At 34.2% G+C, this 21,948-nt stretch overlaps 1 protein-coding gene and 1 long non-coding RNA gene across 2 annotated transcripts; one reads left to right on the top strand and one right to left on the bottom strand.

The window, feature by feature from the left end:
* Positions 1-1,782: 1,782 nt before the first annotated feature.
* On the bottom strand, positions 1,783-15,735 carry LOC100632028 (sacsin-like). Its single transcript, XM_003385085.2, has 3 exons — positions 15,415-15,735; positions 14,433-14,730; positions 1,783-14,363 (listed from the first exon to the last, which is right to left on the bottom strand). The coding sequence occupies exons 1-3, from the start codon at positions 15,514-15,516 to the stop codon at positions 1,783-1,785; spliced, it is 12,981 nt and encodes a 4,326-aa protein (XP_003385133.1). The 5' UTR covers positions 15,517-15,735.
* A 602-nt stretch (positions 15,736-16,337) lies between these two features.
* LOC109580824 (uncharacterized) lies at positions 16,338-21,909 on the top strand. Its single transcript, XR_002184385.1, has 9 exons — positions 16,338-17,454; positions 17,494-17,580; positions 17,634-17,883; positions 17,929-18,075; positions 18,141-18,303; positions 19,081-19,154; positions 21,115-21,286; positions 21,439-21,684; positions 21,724-21,909. It is a non-coding gene; the product is annotated as an uncharacterized LOC109580824 (long non-coding RNA).
* Positions 21,910-21,948: the final 39 nt, after the last annotated feature.

Here is a 21,948-nt window from a genome sequence, read left to right as displayed (position 1 = left end):
ATACAGTAGCCAAACTGAGCTGAAGTGAGCTGGGCCAAACCAGGATAGCATGGTCAGTACAGCAGTCTGGTTCAGCACGGTTTGGCCCACTTCTGTACTGTAAAACCATAGATACTGTGTACACAGTATCTATGGTAAAACGTAGTATTAGTCTGGCACCGGCACCAGACTATCAAGGAGCCGACATCCGAGCTAGTGTACTCATGGTATAAAGTACTAGAATATCCATCCTTATTCAGTGCTATATTGTCATAATAAATAATTTAACTGCATATCTGACTTGTACAATTGTAGATCTTCAAAGTTCACACTAGCAGCACTCTATTGTTTTTATACTTGCATGGATACTAACAACTATAATTATTATCCTTACCATTAGCAGGCATACCTTTAGGATACTAGAGTTGTCATTTCCCATTACCTTTACTACCAAACTAACAATACTATGACTAGTAGTAGCTGAGAAATGCTGCACAGGATTACGATTATGATCCGATACATAGAACCTGTCTCCCACCAGCAATAAACCATGAGGAGACTTAATTGAATTATCTAGTGTAATCACCTTTAAATTTGATCCTTCCTATTGCAGTAACATTCTTACTAAATACTTGAACAAACCTATCATTCAGCAAATAGTCAGTCCACCAATACTTTTAGGTGAGCATTAGGCCTAAGAATATGCTCACAATTTCTGTAATTATGCTATGCTTCGATGCCTAATGATTGTTGAATTATTATTTTCTATTGATTGCTATCATTCTTCTTCAAAAATACATGTTTTTAAGAATTAATGTAGCAATGCTTCAAAAATCTTAAAATGTGTACCCTTTCTGATATGTGCTTATACATAATTCACAGCCAACAAGAATAAAAATGCTTCAGTTATCATACTTTTTCTTCATGGACCAAAAATGTTACTTAAAATAAACTTGTTGTCACTATGCTGAAAAATTCCAGCCTAATATTCTCATGATACAATGGCTGTGTTGTTATCATTAACTATAACAACCCTACCCTCCTCTTTACTTCCATCACTTTTGATATAGGAAGCCTTCAAATAGCTTGCTGCTTTACCAAGGCCTGCTGGTAGAGCCACTTTGAATAACCTTTCTTTCTATACTGATGCCAATGGAATAGCTAACCCGCTATCAATGGAACATCAAGTTGTATTGACTCTTTCAGCGTCATTGATTTCTTTACTTAAAGTAGACATATCTAGATGCATTAAATCACTCCCCTGTCTCCTATTTCTAGGGGTAGTTTCTTAGACTTCAATATCTAATTACCGTATTTCCTTAAATAAAAGCCCGGGCGTCTATTTCCTAAAATGATATTTGGACCTCCAAAAAATATATAAAAAAATATAAAAAACTTCGGCACAGAGTGGGATTCGAACCCGTGGCCTCATGCTTTTGACTTCTGGAACTGCAGGCATTATCCACCAGACTAGTGAGTCACTCCTAAGCTAGTATTGCATATTTATAGTTAAATTGTATTGCTACCCCGGCGTTTATTCGAATGCGGCTTCTATTTAAGGAAATACGGTACATTTTTATAGATTTATGACAGTCAGCCGCATTTATTGTCCAAACAATCCCACACAGATTTCTTTATCCTTTCTGTTATTAATAGTCAAATAATTAATCTTTACTAAAAATAAGGTATGCAGTAATATAATGTAACATTTAAAAGGTAACACTTCATTACCATTACTATTGTATTTATGCCAAGTTGGCATTAATTTTAAAAATTACAAAAATATTAAACAACAAACAATAATTAAAATAGCTTTTGTATCAATGCCACTAGCTTCCAAGCACTATTGACTAAACTTTGTACCTCATTGTCCCTTGTATCACAACAATAAATGTCAACTGGAGCCACCGAGGGATTGTGTTGATTGGGATAGCGTGTTTTGAGATAATATTGCTCCATTGAAGACACTAATTGTGGCAGCTCTGCCCAAACACCACCTTTTATTCCAGCAATAGCATGAGCATGATCATGCAGCTCATGAGTCTTAAGATTGGCAGGATTTAATCCTACTAGTTTATACATGCCTGCTTTCAGAGCTTTTTCACAAGTCTCATGACCCTGAAATAATACTTGACATTGCATTCCTTTACACTCGTTTAGATAAAGCATAGCTTCTAAATCAGATTCTGCCTGCTTTAACCAATGTCCAGCTTTTATTGGATCTGCTATTGGTTGTGAAATATCATGTGTAAAGTTTAGGGTTTCAATTGGGAATAAATTTTCTCTTTCATGTCTACTTCTTTGCCATCTATTCCTCAAATCCTCATCCCATTCATCAAAACATCTTGACCAACATGAAGTTTGTGATGAAAACTCTGATGATAATGGCAATGGTGCATCTGGGTCTCCCAATGATTTTCCATTTTCTAAATTTTCAATTTGCTGTTTTAAGAAACTAAATGCATTTTCATACATGGTGGCTTCACTTGGATTGTTTTTTCTTTTTTCAGGATGGTACTTCCAGTAAAGTTGCTTTACCGCTTTTCGTTTCTCATCTTCGTTTCCTAGCATCCAAATTAAAGTCAAGACTTCAATGATTGCTCTTTTCAATTCTAACAGACTATAAGTGTCTTCGAGTCTTCTAACTTGAGCAGAAGCAGAGTGTTCACCTACTTTCATTAGTTTATAAAGGTCAAGGGTTGATACTTCTTTTAAATGACCTTCATCATCAGTTGTAATCATATATGTTCTCTTTAGGGGGTTGTCAGTAACTTTTTCTTGTACAACTGCATAAACAACAATTGCATAGATAAAATTGTCATATCCATTCTCATATCCAACCCATTCCTCCGGATAAAAAATATCATTGGTTATGTCATTTTGCAAAAGTTCAATGACAAAATCATTTTGTATTTCCCCTCCAAGAGTTGCAACATTGTTTTCAATGGGAAGAATCATCTGAATTTTTTGAGTTTCAATCTGCAGTATCTCTAAAGTTGGTTTTAAATCTTTAATACCTTGAGCTGCAAGACATTCACAAACAGGATCATTAAATTTTATATATGAAGTCAATTCAACATCATGCAGTTGTGCTATTTCAACACAGAGAGTGTGTGTAATTTCTTTTAAAACTGTAGAACTTGTGGTTGCATTTCTATCCACATACAGAATATACTCATCACAAGCATCATTTCTTTGAAACAAATATTTAACTGTGATAGTTGTGATTGGTTTATTATCAATAAGAACCTTACTTTTCAGGTTATTAATGATTACTAACTTCACATTATTAATAAAACATTCTACTAATGTTTTTGAGAATTTTTTTGCAATTGATTCATTTATGTGCAGAGAATGGTGCCTTATTATTTTGGGCATTAATTCTTCCAAAACTGGAGCAATGGATTTTAGTTTTAAAAAATGCAGCTGAAGAGGTGAATTACTTTCTCTTGATACATTATAGTCAGCCAATTCTTCCCTGCAGATAAGAGAGAGGCCATTTGGCCTAACATTTTTTGGTAGTTTCAAACATAAAATATCACATGGCACACTGGAATCATCACTGGAGAAAATAGCTTTAGTTGCTGAATGTGTTACTCGAGATGGCAATTGAAATAAGGAAAGAGGCAACTCAGAAAAATTGTATTTGTCTGTTTGATAGCGACTGGAATCAACAAATACAAGGGTTGTTGAGTCAACTAGGAATCCTTTGCTGTTAGGATAATAGAGTGGTGAAATATTCTGGACGGTACCTCGTGAATGTAATTCATTTTTTAGCAAGCTATGCATTTTAATGACTGCTTCTCTGACAGTATTTGCATGATATTGGTCAAGTTTACTGTTGCAAAATTGCTCATGCATTGTTTCAAGAAGATACCGAAGAGTAGTGATTTCAATATTGTCAGTTATACCTAATAGTTTGAGGTATTGACATCCAACCAAGAATTCAGGTACTTTGTGAAGGTAAGAGAAAAAATGGGAGCAGTCATCAGGTATGTGTCTCACTACTTGAATTGGTTTTACAAGCACCGGCTGATGAACAGCTAAATCTGACATTGGAATACAAGGAACAGTACAGAGATTTTGAAGATACTCATGTGCATCATGTTCAAATAAATAATCAAAACATTGTTTAATTATGGTTTCAATGCTTACTTCGTTAGTGCCTTTTGCATCATCATCATACGCTAAATTATACTCATGAAATGTATCAAGTGCCATTTGTGTCACATTCATTAGATTTTTATAAACATCTTTAATATCTGGTTTAAGTGTAACACCCAAATATTTCAATAGTTCATCATATTGTTGAGATGTGCCTGACTGTGTGTACATATATGATGGTACAGGTAGATTCACTACTGGCTTTACAGTCCAGATCAATGAGACACTGTCGTATATCACAGATTCATTAAGCATTGTTAGCCCCAGCTTTTGTTCTTCTAGGTACAATGGAGGTTGACATGACTCTTTTATGCATTTAAAATTGCTAAGAGTATTAACTTTGACAAATGCAATGCAAGCAATTTCTGACAAAAATTGCTTGTCCGTATGCCATTCTTTTCCTGAGTCAGAAAATAAATACTCCACTAGTACACTAGATGCCTTTGAAGCATCTTTGTGTTTTCCAGTAGAAACAATTTTAGCGAAAGTTTTAAATTCTTCTCTTGTGATAGTTACTCTAAGGCCAAGGGCTTTTAAAAATTCCAGCCAATCAATTTTTTGGCATTCCTCAGGAACAAAGTAGAAATGCTGCGGAAATGTTGTAAATATAGGCAAGTTGTGAATAGAAAATTTTTCGATTGTTCGAAGGTGACCATGAATTGTTTCAAGACAAGGTAGATTCTTTAATTTATCGACAAATTTTTTTGCTGGAGCACTTCTATTATCTTTTATAAGTTGACTTTCATGATGAAGGTCAGGAAACAAAGTGTCTTTAATGTGTCTGAGATGTTCCATTCTCTCATTTGATGTCAAATTTGAAAACAGTGGAAAAATAAAACGAATATAAAGGTCCCTTTCAGTAAGATATTGACCACCTAATATTGCAATGTTATTATTACAAAGGCTTGTCCAATCTCCATTAATAGGTAGGAATACAACACTCTCAAAAGACACCCACTTACTATATCCAGCTTTGCAAGCTTCTGCAGGCCAACAAAAGACTCTTTTATTACTAAGACTTGTCATGTCTCCATTTATGGTTTCAAAAAGAGGAAGGTTTCGAATATAAGAAAGGCTATTACTATCATAAATAAAGCTTATTCTACCAAAGTATTGAAATAAACACTTAATAGTATTCCGTGGAGTTTTTAAATTCAATAAAACTTTTGCTTTAGTATGATGATGAAACAGAATAGATAGGACTATGGAAACATTTGAAATATCAACACAGTAGTCTTTAGCTAAGCATTCTGCATAATCAGCTGAGTCAAACAGTGGAACATGTAAATTAGCCAGTTCATGAAATACACTCATATACATGGAGTCAGTTGGTGTAAGTAAAGGTAAAACTGGGGAACTAGCAGAGTAAAGTTTACCAGATACCGAAGGAATAATTGCCCAATTTTCAACAATATATTGCCTGTGCTGAAAAAATATTAGATCATTCTTGAAACACAGCCACAATTCCTTCAATGTTTCCTTAGCAATAATAGAATTGTTAGAATTATCTGCTACCAGAGTTTTAAGGGATGAAGAAAAGTTGCTGATCATCATTGTTTCGAGCACATGAACAGACAAAATTGTGATAAAATAAGATGATGATAGCTTATTTTCAACAGCATCAATGATTGTTTCATGCAAAAAAAGCGAAGAACATTTTTTAAAGAGATGTGCATACTTGCTACACAAAATTTTTGGAGGATTTGAAACCATCTGTAACTGTGAATCAGCTGTAAGAAGAAGTGGAATGCCAACAGGAAAGCTAGGGAACTCATATTGAACTTCCCGCCCTTTTAAACTAGGACTTAGTAAATAGTTTAAAAACAAACAAAACAAATCTATTGTTTGAAAAGGTGATTGATCTATTGAACAGGGACATTGGCAGATAATCTGAGGATGGAATTTACTATAATATTCATAAACAGACTCCCTTGATAGAATAGCTGGTTTTGTTTCTTCTGATAGTACATCTAAGTGTGAATATAGAGCAGGTGGGGCACATGTTAGAATCATGCCTAGCTGCTTCAGTACTTGCTTCACTTCTTTGGTTGCTCCTGGAGATGCAAAATATGCTTGATTTTGAGGAGTATCACTTCTAAAGCTATGCCATTGGGCAACCCACATTTGAGATTCTTTCGAAGAATATTCATCCTTTTCCAGTTCTCTAGCTAATAATTGTAAGTTTGTAGTCCACATCAACTGAAATATTTTGTGACAAATACCTTCCCAATTTTTCTTTTTTGTAACTCTTGATATTGCAGTATTCTGACTACTCTGATATGGTGTAAATGGTGGATCAAAAAAAGGAAAAAGACTATAATAACTGTTTATAGCATTTAATAATTCAGCAAGAGTGCAATAGCCATCACTTTTCACATAGTGAGGCTTAGCACTTTCAAGAAAATGTACATAAGAAGAAGCAATTGCTTTAATTAAATTGAAATTCCAATTTGTTCTGGTATCAGGTTCCTCTGTTGTACTTATCCAAAGAGAGCGTCTATTGCTATTGAGCACAAATTGGCCATTAATATGAACTGGTAGTTCAGTCAAGACTGGTAGTGGCAGAAAGCAGAAAACTTTTCCATTGAAATTCTCAGTTCTTTTGAAAGTAGCTGCAATGCCATGTTTAGGTAGAGCTTTGTTTAAATATTCCCAATGTTTATTGTCAGAATCTTGTACATCTCCAACTCCTTGCTGTATCAACCATTGCTCTTGTGTAGAAGACTTTATTAATTTCGTTTCAAGTGTCAAAGGATAAGGAACAAGAAACGGTTTTTTAGCATGTCTAAAAGTAGCAAATCGTTCCTTCAGACTAGATCGCATCTCATGGATATCATCTTCCATATGAACTACATAGCTTGTCTCACATTTTAATGAACCAGAACTTTCAATGACATAATATTCAAACTGGATTATATGATTGAGGAAAAGAAGAGCGTCTTTCATTGTCTTTACCCATGATCTGAGATGATTTTCCATTATATCAGCAGTCAATGGTTTTGTTTTAACAGTATTAAGCACTAACTCTGAATTCATTACCTGTGCCATAGTACAACGAAGAGGAAAACGAAAAAGGACACCTTTATCTAAGCCTTGTGGTTTATTTTGAAACTCATCTTGAAGAAAGCAAGAATGAAGATCAGACATATTGTCCCAAAAGCTATCATCAACATTGTACCGTCTTCCAGGGCAAAGTTTATCAGCTCCATGAACATATCTACAGTGTGGATCAAACACACACAGTGTGTCTCCCCTTGTTATGAAACTAGGACAATCTGTTACATGATAGACCACATTAAAACCAATGCCAAACTGACCAATAGACTCTTCATCATCACGCTTTGAACCAAGGCCAAGTTTTTGAATTCCTTCTAAATCTTTTTCAGTGAACTCTTTATCATTCCATACAAGTAATGCAGGTCCTTGTAGTTCTGACCAATTCTTTGATGGTAATCTCTCCTTCCTGTGTTCTCTCTTATCAAGTATTACATACATTTTACTAGCCTTGGCATCGTCAGCATTTTGTAGGAGCTCTTTGAGGAAAGTAACATCAAGTGGATAATCTCGAAGAATATTTTTAATTCTTAGGGTAAGATCTTCACGTTGACCAAATGGTACTCCACTAAAGCTTTGCACAGCAGAAGTGTATTCATCAAGAAATTTACTGCTCCTTGGCTGCACTCCAAGTGCAAGTGCTACTTCTCTGTTGAAAAGTGATATAACATAGTTACTAACATTATCAGAAGGCAACCATGCAGCATCATTGAAAACTAATTGGCTTGCTGGTCTAAGAATATAATCAGCATCAACAAGAATAGCTTTTTCTTTCATGGGAGATAATTCCTGAACATCTCTTGCATTTAACTCTTGGATAATGAATTTAGCAGTTTCATGGTAATCTTGTGGAAGTTTGTGTGTAGAACTAAAATCTGAATACATTTGAGAGAATGTTTCCAGTAGTTTTTCAACATTAAAGCTCTCCTTTACTTGTAAACAATTTATTAAATTTTTTTTCTGTGATAACATGCCAGGAAGTTTATATAAATATGGACCCACCTGTTGTTTCCAATTAATTGATACATCACAAGGACAAACAAAGCCTCTCCCAGTCCATATGAATGGTTTGTTCCAATATTGGGCCAAAGTTTTTTGATGTTGATTATGAACTTGATCCTGCTGTTCATATACTTTTGACATTGCAGGTGACTCTTTCAAGAAGGCTTCAAAATGCTCATAAACACTTTGACAAATTTCTTCAATTAATTGTATTGCTTCATGATCATTTAACATTGATGCATTAAATGCATCAATCAATGTGAAAAAGTGGTTATGTACATCATCAAATGAAGCTTGTGATGAAATATTCATTACTTTTAATGCCCGATGAGCAATGGAATTGCATCCTCCTAAACCAAATACCATTGTATTAACTATTGCTCTTTGAGATCCTAGTAATACACTGGCTTTTCTTAAGCTGTGACTATCAACTGATATGACTTGACAAGGTGGCAATAAAATATGACCTTCACCTTTCCATGGTAAAAAATAATTTTCGGGTTTAGGAAGGACAGGTAGAAAGTGAGTTTGACATAGCTCAGAAAGTGCTGGATCAATCTGCTCTTGTTTTCGACGAGCATGTTCTGCCTTTTCTTCAATGCAACCAATGATAACTTCAACTCTTGTTAATGCTTTCATTTTATCTTTAACAAATAATGACTGCACTGTCTTGGCACTACTGATAATTACATCCCAACATACATTGTAAGGTGACATTAGGCCAAGTCTAAAAATTCCTTCCTTTACTACAGCAGATTGGTAGAGAGTGTCTTCAGGAAACATGGCGTCTTCAGGATCAAACATGTCACGAAATTCATATGGATCAACAAGTTCTGATGCTCTTTTTAATTGAATTCCCTTAGGAGAAGTAGGTATACAGGGGTGCTTTTCAAGTAGACTTTTTAATACGTTTTGCTCTTTAGAGCTGCTTGCCAAACCAATAGCTAATAGCATCATTAAAAGAATTTTATTCCTGGTCTTAGTGCTATTGGAAAAGGAATCTAATTGTTGTAAAAATAATTCTGCAAATTTGTCTTCAGTTAATATATTAATAGATACAAATTGTTGTAGTTGGCAAGTATGAGAAAAAGGTAAAAGCACTACTGGCAACTTCATTATTTTAACTGCTTCAATGATTTCAACAGAATCAATACATGTAACTTTAAATAATGTTGAGGGAAGAAAACAAGCCTGGGCTATATTTAACCATTGACAAATAGAAGATGAGAAAAATAATTTTTCTTGTGATATCAAATGATATAATGAAGATACTAAACTTTCCCATAAAAATCTCATCTGAAGGTTTGAAGCCAGTGGCCACAGCATGTGAAACTCATAAGAAGTAAGTCTTCCTGAGCAGTGCATTGCTTGCAAATTTTTTAACAAATTACAATATGCTTGAGGTATTGCACTTGTCATTAATTGTTTATTCCAGTATTCCCTTTCTTCTGATGCTATTGCAGACGATACTCCTGTCCATATGCCACTTCTGTTATTCATAACAGCAAAGTTAGCATTAACATGCACAGGTAAGCCAGTATCAGGAATTGATAATGGTAAAAAACAAAATGCATTCCCTTCAAGTGCTTCAGGCAAAAACAAAGATTGTTCCTTAACTAACTTGCAAGCTACAGATGCAACTGCTGGCTTACAAATTCCTTCCTGTGATTTCAACTGTTGCTTTTGATTTGATAGTAACCAATACTCTATAATTGTAGTGTTAGATTTTGTAATACACTTTTTGACATTTTTAATGTCATCTTTACTGCACTCAATGGACAGCTGCTCAACAACTTGGCTACCTTCTTGTTGTGAGCTAAATGTAATACGCTTAACATTTTGCAAGAACAGTAATAATTTAGAACCATTTGACTCTAAATCATTTTTAATCATTTGAATGAGATGATCATTGTAGATTGTGGGACAAATTTGACTGGGATGTGTTCTGAAAGGCAGCCTAAATATTGTACCATTGTAAGTTGATGAAGGGTCAAAACCAAATAAATCCTGGTATGGAGCTAATTGATGTGATTTGGCAAGGAATTTTGATTTAAAATTTATTTTCTTGCCAGGCCTGTTTTCATTTTGCACTACACCTTTTAAATGTTTCAATGTAGGATCAAATATATAGAGCCAATCTCCACTAACAAAAGAAGGTACATCAGTGATGTGGTACACAGAACAAAATCCAACTCCAAATTTTCCAATCTTAAGTGATTGGTTAGCTTTGGTAGCAGCAGCAAGTTTAGTGATGTTTTCAAAGTCCTCCTTGGTGAATGTGCTGTTATTGTGAACTATCAATGCTGGCCCATGGCTCTCTGCCATTCCTTCTAACACTAGATTGCGGCTTGAATGAGTGCGCATATCATGTAAAATATTAACTTCAGTGGCTCCAGCATCATCAGCATTTTGCATCATCTCTTTTATGATAGTTAAGCCATCTTTATATTCTCTCAATATATTGCTAAGTCGTGTTGTTAGTGGTTCGTGTTGACCAGCATCTTCAAAGACATCTTCAGTAATATCAAGCTGGTCACTAAGTGGGGAAAGGCCAAGTTTGGAAGACAGGTGGGACACTTTAGGATGTATAAGATGATACTCTTCATCTGACGTCCGTGCAATGCCACGTAACATTTCATTATCTGTGTATGCTACATCATCAATAGGGATTAACTGAGGATATGATAAATCACTTTCAACTGCTACTAGAATATCATTTTTACTATTTGTATCAGTGTTATCTGCTATCCAGTCCAATACAGTTCGAACAATTGACCATGCTGTATCTTCTTTGAGCTGAGAACTGTCCCTGTCCCTAACAGATCGAAGAGCAGAGACAATCTGCTTAGTTGTTACATTGGGTGGTACACCACATTTTAAAAAAAGTTCAGAAAATGCTCTTAAATTTGAAGATAAAACAAAAATAAAAGGTTCTAAACTCAATAAAAATGAAGGATTAGTTGCCATAGCTGCTTGGTGTGAATCAATGAATACTGATAAATTTTCAACCCATAACCATTTACTTGAGCACAGTTGTGCCACATTACAATATTGAATATTATTTTGTAAAAACTCATATGTTTTGATAGAAATTGTCTCCAACATATCTTTAGGTATGGAATCCTTATTTTTAATTACATGCTTGAAATGAGAGATGACTGCAGAAACTAGTTTCTTTGTGGAGCACTGAAAATGATGTTCAAGCTGACTTGGAAAATACTCAATAAAAACAGCTTCTGAACCAACAATTAAATGATGTGGTACATGTAAATCTACCTCTGCTGTGGTGGTAAGATCCTGTGAAAGCAATATTATTAGAGGATTAGCACTAAATGAGGCAAAATGAAAAGGGTATTGTGATCCTTTCCACACTAAACAGGAAGGATATTGGCTTGGAGGATCGCTTGCTATTGGTAGCCAGCAGTAATGTTCGGCTTCTTTTCTCAATATTGTCAATAGTGTGTCATGTGTTTTTACCGGTAGTTTGGTATCAAAGAGGCTAGAGTTATCTGATAAATATTTCAGAACTACTACCAATCTCAGATACCTATTTTCATCAACAGCAGCCATTTTCTTTTGCTTGCGTACAGTAACTCTAATAGATAAGATGATTTGAAAAATTTCTTTAGCGTCAACTGATACTTTTAAACCACACTGTCTCAAAATTTCCAAATGAGATGAAAAGGTAGAAGCAGGAAACTTGTACTCACCAAGAAAAAGTTGTTTTAAAATCAAAATATCAGGATCAAAAAGATTACAAGGGGCTTCAAGCTGTGTGGAAGATAAAACCTCGACAAATGGTAAATCTTTCATACCTGCTACAAGTTTATCAGAGGCTTGTTTGTATTCTGAACTGTAGAAATTATCAAGAACACTTTTCATAAATGGAACTATATTTCTTTTAGAAAACTGCCCGTTCTTTATCTGCTCAAATGCTACATTCAAAAGATACTCTGTTTCTGTCATAAAGTAAACATGGCTTGTCATACATCTCAAAAGCCTCAATGCATTATCTGACGTAGTGTCAATGATTCGTGGTATACGTGGAAGCAGATCAGTTCTGAAATGATAAACACCATTTGTAGCAATAGCTTTATCATTAGCATAAGATGTTACAATTGCATCAATTGAATATCGAATTGATTCATCGTGAAGTACTTTAAAAAGAGGCAACTTGCAAAATGCTGCTATTCTGTTGCTATCAAATAAAATATTGGAAAAAAAGTCTTGCATTGTAGATGCTTCATGATCAGAAAACTCAATGTTCACTAGCTTATTAGAAGAAATAACATCAAGTATTATATTAGAATCAAACTTATTGAGATATGCAGCAAGCTCAGGATGAAGCAAATAATCAAAAACATTTGCATCAGCAAATTTGATACGGCATTTTTCCAACGCAGTTAAAAGAGGCTGAGAAATATTAGTATATAAAGGAATATAAACTATTTTTTCTTCAGTAGCCAATCTAGCAATACTTTTACTATTACTTGAAGGAAGTGTTATTGGCACAATTAGCTTATTTTCAAAATATTCCAAGTGTTGGTTTTTAAGCCACTGCCAAAAATATGCCATTTGTGCATATGACCATACGGTTGTATTGCACCATGATATTAAATTGGCTACTTGCTGACAATTTAGCATAGTCAGCTGTGTATAACTACTACTTGCTATGGAGCAGAGTAGTGAGTGCAATTCATGATCATCATCATATACATTAATCAATTGGCTTTCTAAACCAGGTAACAGAGCACTGGGGTTTTCAGAAGTGCAAACATAGCAATAATCAACGTCAACACTTGGCTTTTTTTGAAACAGCTGAAATGATCCATTGGCTAAAGGTATAAGCCGAAGCCCAACTAAATGTTTATACTGGTTATCTTGTAAGCAATATTTGAGAATTTTGATTTTGGCTTCTTTTGATGCATAGTCGTAAGAAATCAGATTACGTTTTAAGTGCATTCGTACTAAGGCAGGACTTATGGTGTTCATTTTTCCATTGTAATACTGGACCAACGCTTCATTACAACTGCTGTTAAGCTCAACTAGCTTAATGCTACATAGCTTCATAGCATCTATAACTGACATAGGCACATCATTAGTGATAAAAACAGCTTCTTTAATACTAATCCACATCCTGCTCTCATTTGTTTGCGTACAAACTACCTTGTTACTGTTCAATAATGAAGTGTAGAAAGGTTTTAATAAGGATTCCCAAGGAGTACCACGCAATTTTTCAATGTCAGGCCAACAGTTATATACTGTGATTTGAGAAACATTCCGAATCATAAGCTCAAAAACCAATTTTAAGTAACAAGAAGGAAGGCATTCCATCACTAGCAACTCATTCCACATTCCCTCTTCATCGCTTTTCCTTTCCTGTGACTTCCATTGCAATGAGCAACGATTACTACTTACAGCAAATGTACCATTTACATGAATGCACATTGGGGCTCGGTCCTTTACAGGTAGGGGCAGTACATTAAAGATTCGTCCAGCTGAACAATATGTGCTCAAATCAATGGCTGCTCCTACCCATGGAAGTACATGATGCTTCTCTGCAAGATTCATTATTTTATCTTTTTTACTGCCCACCTGATTCACTACTAACAACTCATGCTCAGATGTGAAATTACCATTATTGAATATGTGAATGTGAAAATGTGAAGTATCACAAATCAACTGATTAACAGTGTGTGATTCTTCACCTGAAAATACTGATTCAACTCGACTAACAAATTGTCGTTGTTGTTCTAACCGTGAAATGAAATCGGCTTCACTTACGCTTACTTTAAATAATGGTTCAGTAACATTGCTCTCAGTGATTTGGAATACTTCAACGGAGCAAACAGAACGAAGAAAAACAAGTAAATATTGTGCCTCTTTTTTCAAAGGCTCAAGCAACATGTGAAGCTTTTTTATATCATAGACTTCACTAGAAAGTTTTGATGCATTTTTACGCAATGGAAATCTAAATAAGGTATTATTATTATACTGCATTGAATTTGTAGAGAAACCGCAAATGCCATCAAAGGGTTCCAGTACTTCAGGACATTCATCAATAAGATTCTCCAGATAATATCCTTTACCTGAATATCCTTTCCAAACTGATTCTTGTGGCTCTAGGAATCCACAGTAATTTTCACTGAGAATAACTGGGAGGTCTATAAATACAAATGAATTGATTATTCACGAGTGACCCTTAAATCATGAATATCATCTTGTTTTCTTACCAGTAATATGATACACAGAATTAAATCCAATTCCAAACTTTCCAATTTTGTGTGGATTCTTGGCTTTACCACTTCGCTGAAGACTCTGTATGCTCTCCCAGTCTTCTTTCGTGAAAGGAGCATTGTTATAGGAGAGGAGTGCAGGTCCAGTGAATTGTTTTAATAGTACCTCCAGATTTGATCTATTCCCATGAGAAAAGTCTGATAATAGTAATGGTGAAAGTGTTTGTAATACACGGCAATCTAAATAAAACTTGACTTCTGTGGCACGGGCATCATCAGCATTTTGTATAATTTCCTAAATGTGTACATGAATGGGTACAAGTGAAAGTTAGACAAGAAGAGAAAAATAGCAAAAAAAGGTGAAACAATGATTACATACATGAGCAAACAAACAAACACACACACACACACACACACACACACAGAACAACCACTTTGGTACCTGTAACTGTAATACAGTCAATGATTACTGTGAAAGCATATTGTGGTCAAAGTTAAACAAAAGAAAAGGGCGTGAATTATGTCTGTATACATAGGTGAGGTGTAACAGGTGCGCTCTTAGCCTCTTACACTGATTACATTATCTGCTGATTACTATTTCATACACTTAATCAAGAGTAATACTGTGTACTCTTGCTATAATACCTTTTATAATAGACTCATTCACTACATACTATTGAGATATATAATGTACAGTACATGTACCTACATATCCTTTACATTATAGTAAACAATTATGGTCAATAAAATACTGAACAGGATATACTTATTAGATATCATTTTATCCAGCATTATTTGAATTTTTGTGACACAGATTAGGTACTCTTTATATTGTCAGCAAGATTTATGCAAGTCGTCTTGCTAAGTCGCTTTGCTAAAGATTAAGGAAAGGTTTAACTGTTTCCACTCAGGCAATTCCGTCTCAGTATGGATAGTAATCATGCATACAACTAGTAGTCAATTCAGTGAATTCACTGACCTTAAAGATTTGACCACTGGGATATTCTCTCAATATATTTCTAATCATTTCATAGAGTGGAGGTATCCTTTGACCAAAATCCTGACCTTGAAGTCGTGACATTTTGCAAGCTACCGTTTAATACTTTCTCTCGCTCTAGCTCTCACTATCATAGATCTGATCTAGACTAGATCTACTACGCTCTCACAACAAAAGCCACACCTGTGACGGGTGGGGCTAGCATTCATCAAAGCTTGACATTCAAGAACGAGGTAATGAAGTTAATCTCGAGGTACGGATTTCAGAATTGATCCTATTACTTGGTTGAATGAGCTAGGCTCACTTTAAGTAAGTTGAGACTCTGTGGGGTGGATCAGGCTTGCTAGGCTAAGCTAGCTCAGGCCAGATGACCATGATTGAGAACACCCAGGGGGGGCTGGGTAGTTCAATAGTGCAGTGGGTATGGTCAGTGAGTCATAGCTTAGTGATTGGCAACATTGCAACAAATTTTTCAACAATCGATGATGTATTTTAAGATGAAAATATTGGTTACTGTATATTCAGAAACTCTCAAGGGACATAGCTTTTGCAGTTTTATTGAGATTTGTGAAATTAAAATCTATGAAAATCTAGATGATACAATATAAGATGGCAGAATTGTTTCACAAAAATTAAATTTATAGGCATGTCTGCAAAAGTTTAAACCTTTGTTATTAACAATACTATAACCACACCTTCATTTTGTTGTTTGTTAAGACAAGAGTTGGGCTTTGGATTGGGCAAAGATATAATTGTAGTACATGGCAAGAAAGTTCAACCTTTAAAATGTTCTTAGGTATGATTTTTTAAAGCTAATGTTGAGCTGTCAGTTGCTTCTTTTTAGCACTAAAAAATTAGCTATTTTATGTAATAAATGAATGTGGTTGAAGTTTTTATCAAAATTTTGATAATGATTCCAAAACGATATCTTTAAAAATTATGTATGGATAAAAGTTGATATATTCCCCATCACTAAAATAGCTAGTAGAGTAGAAGCTTCTGTCACTTGGGCAAAGTATTTTATTCAATGGTTAGGTTGCCTATTACTTGTACATGTAGGAAAGTTACCTCTGAGTTTTTTATCTCATCCTACAAGTAACCATACTGAAAAGGACTTACGTTCATCCTCCAATAATTATAATAATGATAACTATTAGCAAATTTTTTAATGCTCTAATTCCGCTAATTATTTAGTGTTGTACTTTTTGCTTTGCAGAAAGAACGAAAATGGCTTGTTTTTTTAAAAATGACTGTAATTTGAAAAGTTATAGTTAAAAATCAGCTCAAACATTACTTACACTTGTACATGTAAATGGAAGTATAGTGTTTGGCATTCACTTAGCATAGTTGTGGGAAACCCTGTTGACAATTTGTTATTGCTTCTATGACAGCTGAACTGCCATTTTTGAAAGCAAGCCATATTTCTGTTTCATGCACAAACATATCAAAATGGCATACTGGTAATTGTAATTCTAATTGAGTCTATTTTTACAAAAGGAGTGTAATTTTGATTGAGGTTTCTTAATTGACCCCAGTTCTAACCGTAACCAGGAGCCCATGCCGTAACCCATGGTACATGTACACGTTCATGTATGCATGTATAGTGTACTCATAAATTAAAAATATTTCGTTTAAATTGGCTTTTACTTTTGATGGACATTAATTTTATCAGAAATTGTCATGAAATGCTGTAGCAATGTAAAATGCTTTTTACCTTTACTGATTTTTCGCTAAAATTTTATTAAGCAGAACAGTTGGTTTATAACCTGCCACACCTATTTTTATAACAAGCCAAATGAAGCAAACTAATTTTTATAGCAGGAAAGTGGCTGACTGGCTGCTACTGCAGATACATGTATGGCGTCAATAGCATTTTATGTGCATAATCTGAATGTGCATCTTCATAAAAATATTTTGTTCTCTCATCTTCTTTAGTTTCATTTCCAGATTTGCCACGTCAAGATTCAAGAAGCTTATATAATTGTTTGTGTACTCCTAAACAAAAATATTGGCATTTTAAAAGTAATTCATTACAATTATTTTTTGTCATTGTATTATTAGGAATTACATGTAGTGATGCAAATTAAGTCAGATCTTTACATTTGTATGTGATGGTATCGCACAAACTACTGTTTTCAAAGATCAGAGGTACATGTACTTACATGTAATAAACATTACTGTATGTACTCTTCTTTCTATAGAGAGTCTCCTCAGTCAAACCTGCACAAGATTTAATGATATTACTGGAATACAGCAGAGTTTTACTAGATCATGACAGGTGGGTGGATTATGAGTGAAATCACTTTCTTGTGCGGGTGGGTATGGTTGTGGGTGGAGTCAAACATGACGTACATTGAATAGGTTGATATGGGAGAAGTACCAGTTACATTATAAAAAATGTTGTATCAAGACTTTAGCCATTGTCATTACATATTTATAGCATAAATGGAAGTGAGTTTTATATTATCAGGTACCGATACTTTGTGATTGTAATAGTGAAGTACATTATACTAGCTGGTCCCTTCCCAACCATTCATGAACTTCTTCCAACAAACTAATTGAATCGGCGATGAAGTTGTCCAGAGTTAATTAAATGACTGATGGGGCAAGCTATTGAAATCTTTATGCACATCATAGTTAGAGGTGAGTCATGTGATGGGTATGTTATTTACAGAAATTAAATACTCTGTCCATATTTTGTATATTAGATTGGCTATAACGTGTAACGATTGAAGAAGCTAAGACATACGTGTAGGAACTATTACTCTTGGCTATATTCCAGTGCTTGACTGCTCATTGGGTCTTTTGATATTAAAGAGTGTTGTTACTTTCCTGAGTAAAAAGAGAAAGAGAACAGGAGTCCTTATGTAGGTCAGTCTACATGTACATGTATGTATACATGTAGGTGTATTTGTAGAAATGGAACACTGTATGCAGGTATATGCAGTGTGTAATCATGCAACATATTTATGGTATTAATATTATTTATTATTTTATGGCATATTTATAGCACCATTTAGTGGTGTAGGACTGGAGGGTAATGAAAGAAGACAGGCTTAATAGAATTTAACAAAATGATTTCAGATGTACCTTAAGGAGACAATAATTAGCATGTACTTATTTTAGTGATTTTCACTATACTGACATTTGGCTGGTATTTAATTTAGCGTTTTGGTCATTTTAATATTACTATTAATAATTTAATCAGAAATTAAAGTTAGCGCTGACTTAGGTTAGTGATTTTTTTAAAATCGCTAAATTAAATACCCGCTAACAATTGTCTCCTTAAGGTAAATAAATTGGCCTGTTGTCTTTGTCAAGTTCAATTAAATGGATTCTGAGACTGCTGTCTCACAGAACACAACTCCAATAAGCCTCCTTTTTATCTTGTCGCATTCAATAGACTCACTAGCATATAATCTTTGGCCGCTTGGGGTAGTCTATTAGCTACATTGTACATGTACATGTATGCCATTGGCACTATTCCATTGATTCCTGTGTAACATTGACACATTTACTGGAATGATGAAATCCTTTTATTGTTTCTGTTTTAGGGCCAAAATTTTATTATTTGTGAAAAATACAACTACATTATTTCAGTTTTTTTTGAAGGATATGCCCATTGTTTTTTGTATGTTTTTTGTTTAGGAGCTGAAAACTAAAAGTATAATAGTTTGGCTGATTTAAAACAAACCAGATATACATGTACTGTATTGGTGAAGGTTAGCATTATTATGTGTAAATGTATAGGCAAGGTTACAGTAGTCATTCTGTGAGCGTGTGTGTTTTCATAGATACATGTACATGTACATGTTGTAACCCAGCTAACCATAGCCATAGCCTAGTGCTGGGTTTATACCTCAGTTGGAATGATTGGCCAATGCTGCTCATGGTTGCTTCCCATTGACCTTTGCTATAAGGTCACCATCAAATGATCTTTGCTCTCTGGTTATCTAGTTCTACACTTGCTACTAGTTACATTTTTTATTACTCGATCTTGTCATTGTAGTTAGAGGTACAGTTTTTCTCACTTAACAGCAGTCTGGCCTAAAGGGTGGGCAATATGGATACCATATAGCACTTTATTTTGGCAATTTTGCTGTAAAATTGTAATGGGCAGTTTGTAATTTGGTGATTTTTTGTGTACACGTGCATTACTGGGCATGTGCATTAATGATTGGCAGTTTCAATATTGGTGATTCTGCTTGCAAACTGCCAATCGCCAAAATAAAACTCCGCCAAATTAAAGCGCTATACGGTATTGTCTAACTGGTACATTATCTCATTTTGATATCACAATAACTACTAATATTGTACACATAACTTTGTCTGGTTTAGTAGTGGTACCTTCTAGATATTACCAGTTGTAATAAAAATTGATATCTCATTACTAATAATTGCACAAACTGCTCATGATAATAACGGTACATGATATACCGGGCCGGTTTCATTTTATTAGATATGATATAACTAATAGCTATAACTGACATCACAATAGTTACTAAAATCCAGTATAATTCCCACCTTTATCTCGCCTATATAGCATGTTAAAATGTTTTTAATGGTATATTAAAAATTTGTCTCAGCTTTATTTACTTGTTTCAATTTCTGTTATAAATCTTATAGCACCATAATTGTGATAATGATTTTTTTTCATTTAATGTTAAAATTTGTTGTGATAGGTATCCAGAAGTAATTACTTGAGCTTTATAAATATACATTACACTTATTGTAACTATAAGGTTTATGCATTAGTACTTGTTGCTCAATATTTTTAAAGTCATCATAACTACTAAATTTTTGTATGCATGAACTATATCTAATGTTTTGTAAAATAGAAAGTTTTTCTCAACTTTACTGCTAGTTTCACTTTCAGTTGAGACAGGTTATGAATAGTGCGAGTAGTAATAATAACTATTTTGTATTATACTGTTTGGATGTTTTCTACAATAATTATTTCATGTTGTCTGTTGTTATTTATTTTATTCACTCCATCTGTTTCATCTTCAGTTACTCATTTACTAAGAACATCACTAATAGACACCAGTTTAAAATATTCCTGTGCAATGGCAGAGGAATATTTGATGATAATGTTACTCTGCTTGTTTATAGAAATGTTAAGGTGGATTTACTGCCAGTGTAGTAGCCATGAGCATAGAAGAGCATGCCAATTGCCAACTATCTAAATCATGCCAGTTGTAGCACTAACCCACAAAAAACAAAAATCTATATAAATATTAAGTTATAGCTATTTTATTGTCTAATACTAGATTTAGATACGTGCACTACTGCACATTTACAGTAAGACATAAGTACCATCATCTTGGTACCATATAAGTGGTTTTTTGAGGCAATTATATTTTGCAAAATCTACTGAAATTCAAATTTGCAGATTTTAATTTTGCAAATTCTACCACATGTGCCATGTGGGTACTGTATTAAATAGATTTTTGTGGATTTTATTTTCGCGAATCAGGAAGGAATCCGCAAAATTCGTGAAATTTGCAACCTTCGAAAAAACCACTTATATGGTATCACTCTTGATGGTATTAAATCTTATAGATTAAAATCTTTTATAAGCTGCTCAATAAATAATTAATACATAAATGATAAATGTTAGTTCTTCTCTCCTTCCATTTTCTGCCTCATTCTTTTCTCTTCTCTCTCTTCTACTTCATCCAGGCTATTCATTGGTTGATTATGGCTTGATGTCACAGTTAGTTAAAGATCAACTGAGACACTTGTGCAAAATGAATGCAAGACCAAATCTACTTCCACCCACGACCTCCCCAGGAAGTGGCTAAAAATAAACATGCTCAAAGCCAAATGGATTACATCATTCCCTGAATCACAAGTATGTGTAATAGAGTACTGTGAGCTAAAAGGGCAGTGCTTTTGCTAAGTTCTATAATAGTAGAATAATGTACACGTATTAATAACTCATCTATGACAAGATAGTATGTCTAAGGTACTTTTATAGTGTCATTGTATCATTGTTCTTTGTAGCTTGATGCTCAAGATAAAGTTTATTAAGGATGTAGTATTCACTTTATGTTTGAACCAGTCTGGAGTCTCTCTAATACGTATCCTCCTAGCTCCATGTTACGTAATAATAATATTAGTAAACTAGTAGTAGCTAAAGCATGAATCATTGTTTTACAATTTACTAAATATTAACTCCTTTGACTCAAATCTCCAATGAATAGGGATTCTAGCTGGTGCTGTCGCTAAACTAGAAGAAGGGAAATTAAGGTAATATTGTAGCCTATATGTTCATGTCACTCGAAACAGTGCATTGTATAGGCCACTGGTTAGTCTGTCTCAAGTTAGTCATGAAATTTTGAAGTTAGGAGCTGAGCATGGACAGATTATTATGACAACTGACACATCTCACGCAACATAAAATACACTATTAATCTATACTGTCATATTGTGCTGTTTTATTGTAATTAATTTATTATAAATTTCAATAAAATAGCGACAATTTTTAAGTACATGTAACAGAAGTTGTGAGTG

This window comes from Amphimedon queenslandica, unplaced genomic scaffold (genome assembly GCF_000090795.2).
Source record: "Amphimedon queenslandica unplaced genomic scaffold, v1.1 AMPQUscaffold_13474, whole genome shotgun sequence".
Taxonomy (NCBI): Eukaryota; Metazoa; Porifera; class Demospongiae; order Haplosclerida; family Niphatidae; genus Amphimedon; species Amphimedon queenslandica.
Note: the sequence above shows the minus strand (reverse complement) of the source record. Positions and strands in the feature narration are given on the sequence as shown.

Bases quoted from the DNA above. Each gene is read 5' to 3' on its own strand.
- LOC100632028 (XM_003385085.2), bottom strand. From the start codon at position 15,516: ATGTCACGACTTCAAGGTCAGGATTTTGGTCAAAGGATACCTCCACTC. The intron at 14,731-15,414 runs GTCAGTGAATTC...GTACACATTTAG, and splicing joins CCAGTGGTCAAATCTTTAAG to GAAATTATACAAAATGCTGA. The intron at 14,364-14,432 runs GTAAGAAAACAA...TTGTATTTATAG, and splicing joins TTCTGTGTATCATATTACTG to ACCTCCCAGTTATTCTCAGT.